Source organism: Pteropus vampyrus, unplaced genomic scaffold (assembly GCF_000151845.1).
Source record: "Pteropus vampyrus isolate Shadow unplaced genomic scaffold, Pvam_2.0 Scaffold11, whole genome shotgun sequence".
In the NCBI taxonomy this organism is placed as follows: domain Eukaryota; kingdom Metazoa; phylum Chordata; class Mammalia; order Chiroptera; family Pteropodidae; genus Pteropus; species Pteropus vampyrus.
Window position 1 is genome coordinate 12,466,147 of NW_011888792.1, and position 17,552 is coordinate 12,483,698.

Here is a 17,552-nt window from a genome sequence, read left to right on the forward strand (position 1 = left end):
ATAATAGACCCATGATCCATCAACAGGGGATGATGGGAACAATATGCTTGTAACAATGGGGTGCTACTCATACTCTTCTCCTAATGGAAAGTTCTTTTCAATAAACTGGCCTAAAAAGGCTCTGGTTATGCAATGAGATCTTTAAAACACTTCATTTTTAAATACCCACACCATTTAATATTTACAAGATAAATAAAAACCTTACAACAGTTTTTTTTTTTTTTTCGGAATTGTTATGATATTAAGATTACAGGGTACATATTTAAAAGCTCTTTTAGAAAGGAAATAATATCTGCTGTGTGGCTGTAGCCAAGGTGCTTAACTTTCTGTGCCTTCGTTTTTTTCTTTGTATATTGGAAAATAATAGTATCGACCTCATAATAAGGTTGTTGGGAATATTAAATTCATTAATGCGTGAAAAGCCCTTTCATTCATTAGTGCCTGAGAAACACTTCCCTGGCAAACAAATGCTTAATATATATTAGTTGTTGTTATTATTAAATAAAGATATTTTTGTATCAGAATTTACTCTGAGGTTTAAATAGATGATTGGTAGAAGATTATGAAATAATTTAGAATGGAAATGAAACATCTAGGGAAAATTGCTACAACAGCATTAATCTATGTCCATCATCATTTAATAACTAGCTTTATTAGAGCAAACCCTTATTTATCTGGCATCATTAAATAGTTTCTCCACATTAAAAAAATTCAGATTGATTGACTGGTTCATTCATTGGTCTATTGATTTAGATAGCCATTTATATTAGAAGCCTACTAAGGGCCAGATACTCTGTAGGTAATATTGGAATACAAGTGAAAAAGGTAGGGTTTGCATTCTTGTGGAACTCTCAGTTCGGGTCTAGGTAAGTGAAGTTTGGCTTTGTCATTCAGTTTCATCACATTCAATAGTATGTAATTTGGTACTTTTTTTTTTTTCAGCGAAACAGTTAATTATTGTTTCTTCTCAAAAGTACTCTTAATGTATGTTTACATATTAGTTTGTGGCCTGTTTTTCACCGTCAGTGTCTCCCTTTTCATATCTTTATTGTGACCTCCCTCCCTTTTCTCCAAGCATCTTGCATTCAGGTTGTTTCACGGGACTGACTCTGACAGAAGCTGACCATCAGCTAAGAGAGATATTACATTTCTTACCCAGTGAACTTTAACTCTCTTACAGTGAAATCACTCAAGTATTATCATGTACATGTACCTACGCTTCTCAGAATTTTGGTGCCTGTTTTTTTGTTTTGTTTTGTTTTGTTTTAATTAGAAGGAAATTTTGAACAAAGTCTACCATCTTGAATTCACTTTACATGAGTGACATCTAGAAGCCAGATGAACTTTATAAAGACTTACACAACACAAATAACACTAAAACATTAAAAATGAATGTTCCTGAACAAATGACATAATTATATAGATTTCTCTCTTTTCAAATTTCACAAACAGCTATGGGAGATGACTTTGGAAGAAATGATTCAAAGACAGCAGCATTACCTTTTTGGTAGAATATCATTGTGTCTGTCATAAAGCCCCATGGAACTTAGAAGTAATGGAATAAAATATACAAAGAAACTCAAAATCAATTTTTCCTCATTAACATCAAAGTGTCTCTATGATAGTAAAAAATCATAATAAAGTTTGCTTAACAGTACCCCAATGTATTTATTATGTGAAAGAACTAAATAAAAGAATATTAAAAGAGGCAGATTTTCTTTTCTAAAACTTAATGATGATGACAATCGCTTTCTTTAAGGAGATAACGGCATGTCTATGGGAAGCAGGCTGCCTAACTTTCTGGTAACTTACAACACAAAGGGACATACACATTCTTTGTTCCATGTGCTCAAACATTAATGAAAGTCCCATACAAGGCATGAGAGGAGGACAGAGCTCAAAGTACTAAACAGATGTGCGTATACTCATTTGAATAGAAATACTAAAATGTTGATTTGCTACTGTAATTAGGCCCTTCTTGTAAGCCCCCAAAATAAAGCCACCTTCTACTATAAAAGCATAAGGCAATCATATTCTAACAAATATGACAATAAAATAAAGGATTTCAAAAGAAGGATTCCACTTAAACTTCAAAATGAAATCTTGAATAAGCAAAAATAGTGTGAAAGCAGAAAATTCCAGCTGAAGCTCAGAGGAAAGTATTATTTCGGATTTTCTAGCTTTGCAAGTTGGTCTCCTCAGCAGTTTTTAAATAACCAAAGTAAAAGGGTACACGATGAACATTGTCAGAAGACTATTTGGATCTATCAAATTCTCACTTGTGCCTTTTTTAAAAACTGGAAATCTCAGAAATAATAAAATGCCTCTTAAATAGGTCACATCCACTTCCAATTGATTCATATATTAAACTATTACCAGCTAGCATTCTACTGCCAATGATTTTCATATTTTGAAAATTGTATAGAATGAATAAAACTAAAATAAGGATGGTCAAGATTATTAATTTTTTTTTAACACTAAAGACTTCTCTTGGCTCTGCTATTGGGATTTGGGATTATGCAATATACAAAATTTTACTTTTTAACTGTCACTTGAGAAAATTATACATTGGCGAAGATGTCTTGCATTCCGGAAGTCTGGTAGGGTGGGGGGTGGATGTATTCTTAGACTCAGACCTTGAACAATCCATCAGGTTCCTGCCCACGGCAAATCTGTCCAGTCAAGTCTTAAAATAGGAGTTTTAAAATGGCCACATCAACATAACTGTTACTATAGCCACAGAAACACGCAGCTATGATTACTGAATTTAATGAATAACAATAAGTAATACAGTATGATCATACCACAAAGGCAGCAAGGCTCCTTGGGGGCGAGTCCCAATCAAAGCAACTGTTAACGTAGTATGCAGCATTTACGAGCACCATGACACAACGCTTAGTCCTGATAAAGTTTCTTAGTAGCAGCTGAAAGGAAGATAAAATATTATTAGAATTTGCAGGACTAAGAGCCATCAGATATGCTACAAAATTCTTCAAGCTTAGTGTGATTTTAAAAGGATTCAGAAAGTTAATAAAGTTGTAAGAATATACCAAGCAATTTGGTTCACAAGTTAAAGGGAAAGAAGTATCTCTGGAGAAACTGGATTATAAGAGCAATTTCTTAGCTAAATATATTTTCTTAAATAACATTATCAGGTAAGTTGGGCTATCTTTGTTCAAAAGAAAAAAAATCTCCAAAGGATTAAAAACTTTTTTTTTTATCTACATATTATGAACCTTAAATATATTTTTTAACTCAAATATTATTGAGGTTTTAAAATGCTTTAATTTCAAGATATTTTAAAGTGAAATAGATAATTTAGAATGTTTTTAGAAAAACCTGTCAAGCGTTGCTTTATTATAGAAAACATTCTTTTTCACTATTTTAGTAGGATTCTCCCTTTCTTACTATCACTTTTCTCATTCTCTCTTTCCCTCTCCTTCTCTATCTCTCTTTCCAACAATAAATTTAACCTACATTTTTTCCTTATTTTTTCATAATTTTGAAATTAGGAAAAAATATATAGTAACCAAATACTTTACAAAATTTTTTACTAAAACTTGCATATGAGAATTGATATAATTTAAACTTAAAATTTAAAACTAAGACATGAATACAGCTATAAAAATAGCACATGTACTAGATGATGGTTCAAAAACTTACCTACAGCTATGTAATAATTAAAATAATAGGTCTGCAGGTAAATATTTTGTTACTTCCAAATATACTTCAATGTTGATCTGATATTTTAAAGAAGTAGCTATGTAAAGTTTACTAAGGTTGTATGAAAAAAATACATACGTGTAAATGTAGATACAAGTACATGTATACCAGTTTAAATAAGTCGTTAAAAATAAAATTCCTTTCAGGAAAAGTTAAGAGTCTCCCTGTATGTTTTCTTTCTTGACCCCTGATCACTCCCTTTAAGAACTACTTTGATTACTTTTTCTTTAATTGTGGAAAAATGTAATCTGTATTTCTATTTAGATATTGCATTTGTAACTCACATACTATCTTTAAACAACCAAAGATCCCACTGTTTATAGTGAATTGATTGGATTAAAAATAAAAAGATTTTTAGTCTTCTAATAGCCCAGAAAATTATTAGATATTTTAGTATACACACACGAGTTCTATAAACTTAATAATCATAACAAATACATTTCTTTTTAGCTGTGTTAATTAGAAGTAAACATTTTAAAAGGAGTAGCTTAGTACTCTTAACTTGATTTAAACCTAATTTAAAACTACAAGTCTAATTACAAGATATCAAGCCTAATTTAAAATTCCTTCATGACAGAAAAATCAGAGTTCCTGATTTTCTATTTTCTTAGCTAAAAATGCCAATAAAAGTTCACTTCTCAAAGATCATCGTCAAAATTTAATTAAGGTTTCCCTTAAAAGATGGAGCCCCCTCTCTTGTGGATTAGAGGGAAGAGCTTTATGCTGGGCTCGCTTTACACACACCTGCATCATACCTGTGGGTGGTCTGGACATATATTTGAACCTCAGGTTTTGGTGTTCTCATTTACACATTCCATGGCAATCAAATTGTATTTTATGTTCAAATGATCACTCTTTTGCTAATGCATGAATACATATCCATTCTATGCAGCCTCTACAGTATCCCCTTTCTTTTCTGACCACCCCCATCCAATTTAATAGTTTGGTATTGTCCTTGTTTGATCATTTAAGGAAAGGAAGGGAAGAGAGAAAAAGAAAGAAAAAAAGAAAAAGCCATTTTACACAAGTAGACCCCCCTCCACGCCTCGAAAGTTTATTTGAATTTAAGTAGATGTTTTACAGATATAATCAGGTCTTCCCAGAGGGAGTAATTTTTCCTTGCTTTTTTACCTGTTTAGAGAGTCTGTTTTCCTCTTCAATGTACTTCTGTTCTTTGGGTATTAATGTTCGTAAGCTGGCTTTCACCTATACATCAACATATGTGTCTGTTATGGATTAATATATTACAAATGTTTACAAGTTTTTCACGCAGTTCAATTTGCAATAATTTCTAAAGTTTCAAAGTCCTGGCTGCTGTGCTCATAAAATATAAATGTATACAGTTGCACATGCATGCGCTTCCATTTCTTAAGCAGGCAGACAGCGGCCGGAGCACAGCCGCAGCGGCAGCCGCCAACTATAACAGAAAGTGTGGGTGTGCCAGGCAGTGGCAGAAGCGTATTCTCCAGGATACATCAAGGTTTAGAGAAAATGAGGAATGACAGAAATTCTCTACAAATCAGGAACAAAAGCTTTCATGAAACTGAACTCTTTAGCAGTACAAAAAAGCCAAAGTTAAGACTTACAGCATTAAAAATCACATCTATTTCAAGATAGATGACCCCCTTTGTTGGCCCTGTCAGCTGCTTGTTTTTCAAGACGTAGGCTTTCTGTTCACCATTTTGAATCTGCGGGAAAAGGACATGACAGCCGTCTGTCTCGCGGTCTCCACTGAATACACTCCCTCAGTGACCTTTGACCCCCAGCTGCTGAAACTGACAGAGAACCCAAAACAACTGTGGCAATTCTGACAAGTACCTGTTCATTACCAGGATCAAGTCTGTCAGGAAAAATTAACTATCATGGGATTCAACATGGCCGTGAATTGAGTATGTTAAAATTTTTAGTGTTCTTATTACAGACCTTGGTTGAGAAATGACAGATATAGAGCTGAGGGTTTTTTTTTTTTCCTTGAGCAAAAGCAACACAGAGCAGTGTGTCAGGTGAATAAAACTTACAGACAGCAATGGTATAGCAACTTTGCCCAGAAAGTCAGCACTTCGATCTCGATCTTCATCATAAACTGTCACTTCAAGAACTGAATGGATATCTTTAATGTTGCTGCATAATAAGCATACGTAAGGGAAAAAAAAAGACTTCATCAGTGGGGAACAAGAACAAAAATGTTTTTGAAAATTTGGATAGCTCCACTGATTTTGTGTGTATGAGTTTTTATGTATGCTATTTGCATATACACATATACAAGGTAGCTTCGTATCTGACAGTATTTCCCACAGTTCACCTTAGTAGACCACAGTGATGGTTCCATAACTGGAACTTTAAATGCTATCATAATTTCAAGTTATAATTTTTTAATCAAATATAATTTTCCATCTGGATGGACACAGAAGTTATTGTAAAAACAAAACAAAACAAAACACCAAAGTGGCACTGATGTTTTTAGACTTTTCCTTCTTCTCATTATCACAATAATTCCTATCTTCCTATTACCCCGAATAAAACATCATCGGGTTTGATATCAGCAAGAGTCACGTTATATTTAATATATTTTTTCTTTTTTATTATAATAGGACATCTCCTTTTTGCTTACAGCTCCCATGAAAACATTGACTTATTTCTTTCTGGTTTTTAGTAAAAATTAACTAAAACAGAAAACAGAACAGAGAAAATGTAACATTGATAGCTACTGTACCACCCTAGGATTTAGAAATTAAGTAGTGTTCCATTATGTTCCAAAGACAACATATGTTAATAAACAACTGTGCAAGCTCTTCATATTTTTGTTTCTGGAAAAATAAACCCCAATTGTTGAAAGGATTTATTCTTTGATCAAACTGTTTACCAAGAAAACATGAATTAAGAGGAGACAAAAAAATGAATATATCCATTACTGAAAGGCTGCATCCACATGTGAGAAGAGGATTTATCAGGGCACAATCAATTAATGGCTTTGATAATAATCAAACCTATTCATTCAATTATGCATTCCAGAGAAAAACACTCTCCACAACCTTCTTAGGAGTGCAAGTCTCCTGACCAGGCTTTCATCTCTTATAAAAATGTGGAATTCCTTAAAGATAAATTGGTCAGATAATTAAATCTGATTAGTTACTGGCTCTTAAGTAGAGACATTATAAGAAATTAATGAGGAATTTAGCAGTTTTCATACATACACAAAAAAACTATGTTAGAAAACTTTTAAGAATCACTTCTGTTTGGAGTTTTCTTTTGTTCAGAATTCATTACCAAAGACTAGTTTAAAAAAAATAAAAACTAACTCAGTAGATACCACAGTGTAGCATCAGCAGCTTTTATAGCGTATGATCAAAATAGTTTACAAACTTTTTAAAACAAAAGGAAAATTAACTCACAGAGTGTTTTGGTAACTAGGACAATACTTAATATTCTTATTGTGCTAAAATGCAACAAACCAAAACTAAAGCATCTGCCGAATTCGAGACCGAATTGTTTGCTGATTTCAGCAATGGAACAAATAGAGCTTTGTCCTCCTTGGTATCAATGCAATTGGGGAGAATTTCAATAGAAAGTATAAAAGGAAGAAGCAGTATGGCAATTCAGTTAATAGGAGCAAAATCCTTAGAGAAATCATAAAGAAAGCACGATTTAAAAAAAATATCTATGAAAACAACAAAAAGGCATACCCTTGCCCCAGGTTTTCACTATCAGGAAGGTAATGCAATTACGATATTCATTGTTGCTAGCAAAGGCAGCCCAGATGCATTGAGTTGTTAATCAGTTAAGACTAAACGGACACACAAAATCTCAAAAATAATATCATTTAGCACCATTTTTGAAATGAGCTGAATGTAATTACTACTTACAATGTGAAGACTTTGTTCCAGTCAGGATTGAGATTTTTGTAGACAGTATGTGTTAGCAGTCTATCGTTGTTCAGTTCTACTACACAAAATGGGTCACTTTTACCTACAAGAGATTTGGGGGAACATTTTTTAGGTTATAGCATCCACAGCTTAGAGTGTCATGAGTATGATCACATCTTGTTTCTAAAAAGTTTTATAAAAAGCAAAAAGGGAAGTACAATTTAAAAAACATAAACATAGAAAACAACATCAAAATAGACTTAGCTGTAACTGGATGATGTTAATAATCATTGTGATTCACTGAAATTTAGAACCACAAAAAAGTAAAAGAAAGCAAATTATACAGCTAGTATTTCAATTTGCATTTTTTTACAAAAATAATAATATAACTGCCAATTATGAAGAAAAATGTGTTGCATGTCCATTCTTAAATGAGTTTTTATTTAATTCTATAATGACCATTTGAAAGGTTCAGCCTCTTTTACGCATATATTTTCCAACTCATCTGACTCACTTGTAACTTGTAACAGAAATTTCTAAACAAGTTGATTTGGCGAAAACTCCTATATTGCAAAATTACATTTTAATCTGACTTAAGATTCTCTTCTGAAATATCTAAGGCATCACAAAAAGGTAAATCAGACTCTCTGAGGCAGAAAAAATTCTTCCATTCGAAACAACCTCAACAACCAATCTGCATGTTAAAGAGTAGTATTTTTTTTTTTTTTTTTTGGTCCACTGAGAGTAAAGGATTGGAAGTTATCTGTTTACAGCGACTCCGTTCTGCGATAGTCAAATCTCATCCATTCAGCAATTATATTTTGTGATGTCCTCAATATTTTGTAATGTCATGTCCTATGTTATAAGAACCCATAAAGTCAGAGGCTCTAAGGGGGCATCATTAATGATATTAGTGCAGCATGTAATTTGTTTGATACCTTATACAAATGACAATGAAATCAATATTTAGACAAAGCTGTCCAGAGGTCATATCTTTTAAACTACAATATTGATTTAGACTACATAAGAGGTTAATGTGCATATTATTAACTTTAATGATAAAGAATAATTGTTTTAAATGCATTGTGAATTGTAGTCACAGTAGTTTACACTTCTGTGAAAGCTTAAATATCATTGAAGATTTTCAATTAAATTTTAATAGGAAGGAATTCATTAGCTATCAGTGACAGATAATCTATGTATTCCCACACAGCAGTGTATTTATTTTCCATATTGTAATTCTTAAAATAAGCTGTACAAATTTTGACTCACCTTTAATTTAATTTATTAATTTTATTTTTAAAAAGAGATTTAATATGTGTGTGTTAGTGCAGTGGCCTCATATACCCTACGATAATTATATAATTTAACATTATAGTAGTCTTCTCAATTTTTGGTCTTGGGGAATAATTTTCAATAAAGAATAGAGGATAGTATGTCTTTGAGGTCTGGTGAAAATTTTACCTATGGCTTAGAATCTGTGTTGTCTTTCTTCCCCGATCTTCATTCCCCTTGCTCTACCTGCTATCATCCTCACAACTCACACACACCATGGAAGAGAGTATTCAAAAAAGATTATTTTGTTCATTAAAACACATTGTAATATATTTTATTCGCCACATCAACAACTTAATTTTCTCCCTTTGAATTCATATACAAGCACTGAAAGTTGATTCACACAGGTTTCAAAACCTTATTTATTCTTATAGCTCATATTGAGTATCTCCCACCTATTGTTGAGCTGAGTGCTGTGGTATGGACGAAAGAACATAGGACATTAACTACAGCCTGGAACAGTTTATAAAAGTGTTGGAGAAATAAAACATATGTACTGTAGTGATGAGAGAAAAAATTAAAGCCATATTTATGACAGAATTCCATGTCCAAAGAGTAACTACTCTGCTTTCACTTTAGACAGAACTTTAGATTAAATGATTGATTACCTTGGGAAACATTTACTTAAAAGACAAGTGTAACTCTCACACTCTTCCTTGGACCTCCTTTTAATTTTTCTCATACTGTCATACATGTACATTCATGTTAATCTTCATTTAGTGAAATAAGAAGACTACATAAAGACTCCACTTTTCGGTATTTTTGTTCCCATATTTTCATTTGCTTTACTTCTATTACTATTTTATTTCGATTGACTTGGCTTTACTTGCCCTCAAGTGATCAACAATGTGTAATAGATTCAGTCAAAATTGCACCACCTCTCCAACAGCAAAACACAAGAACTAAATCTAGAAACCAATATCTATGGGGTGAGGTGAGGGGGAATGTACTTTAAACTTCTATAAGCAATAAATGAAAATCTTTACTTGATTTTTTTTTTTTTACAGAATTATATTAAGTTATGTAAGAGTTTCCAATAATTTTAACTAGCTCAATGGGAAGTCTCTTAAATCACCATCTTTTTTGTTACTATATCTTTTTTTGCTGACAATAAAAGATCTAGAGTCAGTGATTGGCTGAAAGATCTTAAAGAAACAAAATCTGTTCTCAATGTTTAGCACTTCCTATATCTTGTTAAGAAACTAATACATTTATCAAACTCTATGCTCATGACACAGTGTCGACTCATAATTTCTTAGGTGATCATTTCTCAAGACTGGGGAAAACCAACATCAGCCATCTATCATCACATTACTTACTTTTGCAGTCACTCTTTTCTACTGGAATAAAGATGTTAAAGATCAGAGACCAAAATAACAGTTTGAGCACATTTCTCAGTCATTTTGCTATTCTAAATTCCAGTGGCATACCATCATTTTAAAAAATATTGTTCTACTGCACTTACTTTGTAATTTGAAATAGGTAAGCAATATAATTTTTAAGAGACCACGTTATTAGACACTGTGTGGAATGTAATGGCACTTACATTTTTTTTAAAGAGCTTTTGCTTAGGATAGACCAAACTCGTACTTAACATGGCTTTAATTTATTCTGATTTTTCCCAATCTAAAATCTATTATTCTTAATGTGTTTACAGTCATAATAAAGACTGAACTGTAGTAAATGACACAAACCAATCCTTGAAAATTCTGTCATTTTATACTTCTCTGAAACCTTATTCTCAAGTTTAACACCTTTGATGTCTTCCCAGAGCCTGTAGGTTAAAATCCACACTGTATTGCATGGAATATAGTCTTTCAGTCTCATCTTCAATCTCAAGACCTCTTAAGTCCCTTACTTGAGCTGCACCACACCTTTCGAATCCTCAAATATTTGAGTTACTTCAAGAGCGCTGAAGTTCAAAGTGAGAGACCAGTGGTCTGTGGGGAAAAGGCCAAAACTTCAGAGGCTGAGCAAGCTGAGATAGAACCCTTACTCCATGATCCTAGGCTTGCTCCCTTATGTAAAAAATAGTGACAGTAATGGCCCCTTGCAGAGATAATAGTATATAACTAGCAGAATGTCTGGCACAGTAGCAGGGCATCAATAAATGCTAGCTTTACGTAATATATTTTCAAGCAGAAATATTTAAAACATTGTAATGTGCTTTAGAGCATAAAAATAACAGCAAACAATTCACATCTTGAGTTAAATTTCCTAGTCAAAAAAGTGAACATTTATAAAATATTTTATTTAAAAAATTAGCATATAAATGGCAATTACAAACATTGAGTTTTTACTGAAAGCCCAACATTAGGTTTTATGTTCATTTGCTTGAAAATTTTATGACTACTCTACTACCCCATTTTATAGATGAGGAAACTGAGGTAAGAGATTATATAACTCACCAGGTCACACAATTTGTAATCAGTGGAGTTGGTATTCAAACCCAGGTTTATCTGACCTTTAGAGCTTTTGCTCTGCCCCTATGGTCCATGCTCTCTTCAATAAAATATATTTAAATGCAAGCCACTAGGCAAGACTTTTCCCAATAACTATGTCATATCTTAGTAGTTAGTAAGTCACACACGAGGAGAACTAGCTAACATTTTGACTGTAGATTCATTCATTCGACAGATGTTTATTACTTATCATATACCAGGCAGTGTTCTATGTGTTAGGGAGACATAAGTGCATAAAACAAACAACAAAAAACCCAATCCTGAATTCTTGGAATTTACATTGAGGAATAAAATAGATAATGAAGAACACTTTCTATTATTTTAGAAGGTGGTGCTATGGAAAAAATAAAAAAATGGAAAAAGTGATGAGGAATGCTAGTATGTATGCACGATTTTTAAAAGGGCTGCAAGAGAAGTTCTCATTAACAAAGTGACATTTGGGCAAAGGTGTTAAAGAGGCAAGGGAGTGAGCCTTGGGTTACCTGGAGGAATAGATCATGGAAAGGTCAGAGAAATGAGTGTGTCTGGTGTTTCTAGGAATATCCTGGAAGCCAGTTATGGGAAGAATGGATTGCGGCAGGGAAAGCATTAGATGACATAGTCAGAGAGGTACAGGGAGGGTGGTAGGGCTCTGTAGGATTTGGCTTTCACCTTAAGTGGGAGGGGAAGCTTTTGGAGGGATCTGAGCTGACATGTGACAATCTGATGAGTGCTATTTAAAGAAAAGGTAGAGAGAAGGCTATGGAGGAATTAGGGAGAAAAGTTATCAGGCTATTGCAGTAATTCAGGTGTTATAAAGTAGTTAGAGTCTGGATATATGTTGAAGGTAAAATCAACAGGATTTGAATGTGTCAATATTAATCTATTATGCCGGATATTATCTGGAGATTAAAAAAAAATTCATCGAGTTTAGCCAAGCCTGTCTTTTTTTCCCAAGATCAAGAAGCATTCAACATAGTGCACAGATTGGATATCTAAAATCTGGCAAAGAAGAAATTTTAAGGAAGGAAAGAGCAGGCAATTTTACATTTAACTTCTAGTCATTTTATCCTCCTAAAAAGTTATCTTTTTACAGGTATCACTAATGGATGCCAAGATCAGGTCATTACACACTGTGTTATTTTTGACTAATTTAGAAACTATCCTTCTGCCAATGCATGATTCAAGGGCAATTAAAAATTAACAGCAATTTCAATCAAAATAACAGTACATGTACAATATCGAATACTATAAACTTACTACTAAAAAGCATACACTTTAGTTTTATTTTAAAGAAGTGGCTACACACAGTTAATGTGCTTATCTGGTTTGCTAAGTGATGCTTTAAATGACTGGCTTTTCAGTTCCTAAATTTTGCAGCTCTGATTATGTGCCACTTAAACAAATGCAAACAATCACAGAAATACCAATGATGGACTTAACCATTAATTATCTCCTTAATTATTCCTTCCTTTCATCCTTTTTTCATTCCAGTTAGACCCTGTACTATGCCGCTTTGCTTGCTGATAGTATTTGAGGAGTGAATTTGACTACAGCATGGAGTGTTGATGTCTATGAAGTGCACTATTCATTGCAAAGCTTTAGAGAGGGATGCAATGCTGACCCCTGTATGTTTTTACTCAGTAGTGTAGATGGAAGTTCAAAGAATAAAGGCAGCATCCAAAATTGAAGTGTTTTTTGTTTCTGATAATTTGGAGCCATTTAAAGAGCCTAAATGTATGGGAACAGATGACATAATCTCTCATCTCTCTTTAACTCATTCTTATAAGACTAAAGCAGACCTGTGAGTAGCAACTAGTTCTTCCTTAACATCCACCTTTTTGCCCAAAAAGTGCCTATCCATGTCCTTCGCAGGAAACTGAGTATTCTGGTTTTGGATGCGAGATAAGAATTGCAGCGGTGCTAAGTGAGGACAAGGCCAGTGGGGTCAACCGCATTAAGCACCATGACAGCTAGAAGAGAGTCTCCCCCTTGCTGGGGAACACGGTAATTTTCCATGTTGACAGTTTTCTGGGAAGAAATAGGAATACCTTCTGAAGCATTAATTACTTATTGAGTGTCTGCTCTTCTCACCCTGGAATTATAAGTATGATTAAGACATAGTCCAGTTCTCAAGGCATGCACAATTTAGTGGACATGATACATGTAAATGCACTATTATAATGCAGGGCTGTAATCACTGTAATAAAGGGAAGTGAAGGGTTTAATAGGAGCAATGAGAAGGAAGCATATCACGCTCTAATACTAGAACAGGAAGGGGAAAAGGAAGGGAAGAATTTTCCCCAGTGGAGATGTCTCTGGTGATCTGTGGTGATTACACAACGCTATCACCAGCAATTTTAGAAGTGAAGGACAATTAAACAAAAAAAAAGAATAACAATTAATGACCAGAAATAGGTAGCTTAAATCTATTTGTGTATCCTTTTAATAGGGTCTCTATAACACAAAAATCTAGATATATGTTACATAATTACTACAAAATACTTAAAAAGATTATGTGATAACTGATGCATTTATACATAATCTAGTTAAATACTAAGGACTATTTTTTTCCTAGATTCTTATAGGGAAAAAAATCTCCCAAGGGAACTAAAATTAGAAAGAGACTCTTTTACTCTAGCTCATAAAACTACATCTATAACAGATTTTAAAGCATATACTCTACTACCTCAATTCTTTTCATGTTGAAAAGCCATTCCTACAACAATAAAAACAAACATCAGAATTGTCTCCAATGGGCATCTTTTCTGACAATCTTCAAAACAGCAGTGAGGATTAAATGGGGTGCATGAACTGGCTAATTCTCGCTCACTCTTTAGCCCTTAATCTTCGAGGTCACAACACTGACATATTTATAAAGAACTGTGAGAAAGTCTGTTCCACCCCTGCCTGCTTGCTACCTGTTTTGTGGGCAAGTGAACGACTTCAGTTTGTGCAAACTACTGGTTTGAGCATTAAAGTCGCTCAAAGATACTGAATGATATTCTTGCTCCCAGAATAGAAAGTTAATCCTGATCCATCAGTGGTGGGCTTTGTCCATGGTCACTTTGCAGCTGACAAGTAGCACAGACTGCTGGATGTGATGTGTTATAAAAATGTACGTGTCAGGGGGAACCCAGTGACCACCTCTTTGTTGCCATGTCTCTATAAACACAGAAGGCTTTCAATAGCATGGAAAGCAATTCATACCCATTGGAGGCCTTTTATTTTGGGCCTACCTTGCACATATTAAACTCTCTGGTTTAATTTCCTCAGTTGCCACAGTTTGAAATGGCTATACTTTAATCTTTTTAAAAAACTATAATCAAGGTTGCCATCTGTCCTTCCTACAAACTGAAATTTCAATCATAACATAACAATGTTATAGTTGAAGGAAATCCATAAGGTCCACCAGCACAAAAAGCAGTGTATGTAGGAGACATCTTCCAATCTTCCCCTTATCACTGTAATGGGGGCTTTGACCTTAGCCTTTTTCATTGACTGACCTAAACATATTTTAAATGTCTGATTGGTAGAATTACATTAACTGACATTCTTCACTAGGTTCCCACTGGATCTGATTCAGAGACTGAATAATAATAATAGGGCTTCTCTTTTCTCATTAAGTCATGAAGCAGGTTTCATTGTGGCAGGAAAATTGACCCCCTAGAGCTGTAGCTCTTTGCTCACTAGATCTAATATGTCTTTTTCATATTGATTTTGCAATTTCATTCTTACCATAATGAAATAAAATAAAACCGATATATGATTTTAAAATTTAACATAATGCCTTAATGCTATTATAAAGGAAGACTAAATAAAAAGTTATTTATAATAAAAACCATATGTTGATTTATTTAACAAATATTTATTGAGAGTCTACTATGTGCCAGGCCATATGAATGGAAAAGGAAAGGCCTCAATTTCTTGGAGCTTACTAACAGTAGGTAGGGAAGAGAAAGAGAATAAATATTAGATATAAATAATAAGTAGATTATATTGTATGTTAGAGAGTGATATATGTTAATAAGAAACAGAAAAAAATAGAACAGGATAAGGGGTTTGAAGAGTGTGAAGGAGAGGCACAGTTTCTAAATTTAATTAGAGTTGTTGGAGTAGGCCTTAATTAAAACGTGAGGTCTGAGCACAGAACTAAAGGAAATGAAAGAGTAATCAAATGCATATCTGAAGAAAAATGTTCTAGGCAGAGGGAAGAGCTAGACCAAAGCCTGGTGTGCTCAGGGTCCCTGATAATGGGGCCCAGGGAGCAATGGGAGGGGCAGGAGAACACGCCAGAGAAGTAATGGGGAACACGCCCATGAACTGCCTTGGAGGAGATCCTAAAAGTCTTTGGTGTTTAGGGTGTAAAATGGCAGCCATTTGCAACGCTTAAGTAATATGTATTTTAGGAAGCAATCTAGGCTCAGATAATCATGAAACAGAATTTAAAACTATTTCAGTTTCCATATTTAGTCATGTAAGACATGGGACAATTTTCACGATTTGAGACTAATGCTTTGTAAGACATTTAGCATCCCTAACCCCCTATCATCAAAAGCAGTAGGACTCCCTAATCATTGTGATAATTAAATTTCCCCACAAATCTCTAAAATGCCCAGTAGGGCAATACTGCCCTCCCCCAACTGAGAATCACTGCCCTATAATAACAGTTCTTACTCATTTTGGTCTTAGGAACACTTAAAAACTATCGAGAATCTCAAAAGGCTTTTGTTTAGGTTATATCTATCAAAATTTACCATTTTAGAAATTGAAAATGAAAATATGTAAAACTACTAATTATTCATTCAAAAATAATAAATTCATGACATGTTAACATCAAAGCAATTAAATATTATGTAGCCTTCAAAAAATTCCATTGTACACTTATGAAAGAATAAGAGTGAAAGAAAGCAAATACCATCTTAGTATTATTATAGAAGTAGTTGTGACTTCATAGAAACTTGAAAGGGTCTTGGGGATCCCCAGAGGTTCCTGGGCCACACTTTGAGAACCATGACAAAGAGCAATGAAAACAAAGCTTAATGTAAATATGAGTTTATTTCTCCTGGGATCTAGAACTAGGTGTAAAAGAATATTTACAGTATTGTGTATAATTAGATGTATTCTTGAGTCCTGGTATTGAACCATCTTGGTATATGCTGGGAAACTTGAAATTTATGACAGAAGAATGAGAAATAAAATGAAACAGATAAAAAACTAGAAAAGGAAGAAAAGCTTTTAAGAGTCTAGATAAATTATGGTAAAAATGTTTAAATATTTTCAATTAATATTTAATATAGAAATGATATGCAACTGACTTGTTATAAGATTAGGGATACAGAAGTTGTTTGGTCTAAAATGAGTTTAACAATATATTATAAGCTCCTTTGTTTTTGCAAGCTCTTGTAGATAGATACTTTAGGACTTACAGTAAATATATATTCAGTCAGATGCTTCACAGAAAAGCATGAGGTTTCAGACCATCTTCCCTGTAACTGAGCTAACTGGAGAGATCTTTTGCAGTGGAATAAATTCTTTAGACTTAAAAAATTAAGTACTGCATCAAGTGATTAAACCATTTTTATATTTCTAGGCCATAAAACTGAAAATTGCCATCTGTCAAGACTTTGTCTTTAGAATGATACCTTTGTCTTTTTATTTCTCTTCTACAAAATATCTACTCATTCAGGAGTCTGTTATTCATCTTGGCATCTACTGCAAGATCTCAGATTCTGAGGCTGGAAGAGAAGCCTTTAAAGGTCAAGTTCAAAAGCTCGTCTAGGGCTTAAATCTCTGAAACCAAGTAGTCAGACGGCTAGGCTTCAGCAGCTCCAGTGATGGGGAAATCACCACCTCCACAGAAATATTCTCATCAATTTTTTGGCAATTATAATTTTTGAGAAATGTCTCCCTTCATTGTGCACAAAACTATGTCTCTATAGCTTTTATCTATTTTATGACTTGCCCACTGCAGTAATTTTTAAGTTTAAATGAATTAGAGGGTATAAAGTAGGGGCACAGAATCTGCCACTTAGAGAGTATCTCATTAATGTTCGTTACCTGCCCTCTTGTACTAGATAGAGTGGAGGGCTTGCTGAGCATCTATTCTAACTCCCTTCTAGGGTTTCTTCCTGAACTAGAGAGGCCACAAAGGTCAAAGTGACATTTGTACTCTTTCTTGCAGCTGGGT

The 17,552-nt window shown here is 33.7% G+C and overlaps 1 protein-coding gene across 12 annotated transcripts in view; it reads right to left on the reverse strand.

Moving 5' to 3' along the window:
- The window catches only part of MCTP1 (multiple C2 and transmembrane domain containing 1), a 464,000-nt gene that overhangs the window by 150,950 nt on the left and 295,498 nt on the right, over positions 1–17,552 (reverse strand). For all 12 annotated transcript variants that reach the window (XM_023523311.1, XM_023523308.1, XM_023523343.1 and 9 more), the window contains 5 exons: positions 7,587–7,689; positions 5,742–5,844; positions 5,310–5,411; positions 4,855–4,929; positions 2,805–2,924 (listed from right to left, as the gene is read on the reverse strand). In XM_023523311.1, coding sequence (XP_023379079.1) covers positions 2,805–2,924; positions 4,855–4,929; positions 5,310–5,411; positions 5,742–5,844; positions 7,587–7,689 — 503 coding nt within the window. The remainder of the gene's footprint in view (positions 1–2,804; positions 2,925–4,854; positions 4,930–5,309; positions 5,412–5,741; positions 5,845–7,586; positions 7,690–17,552) is intronic.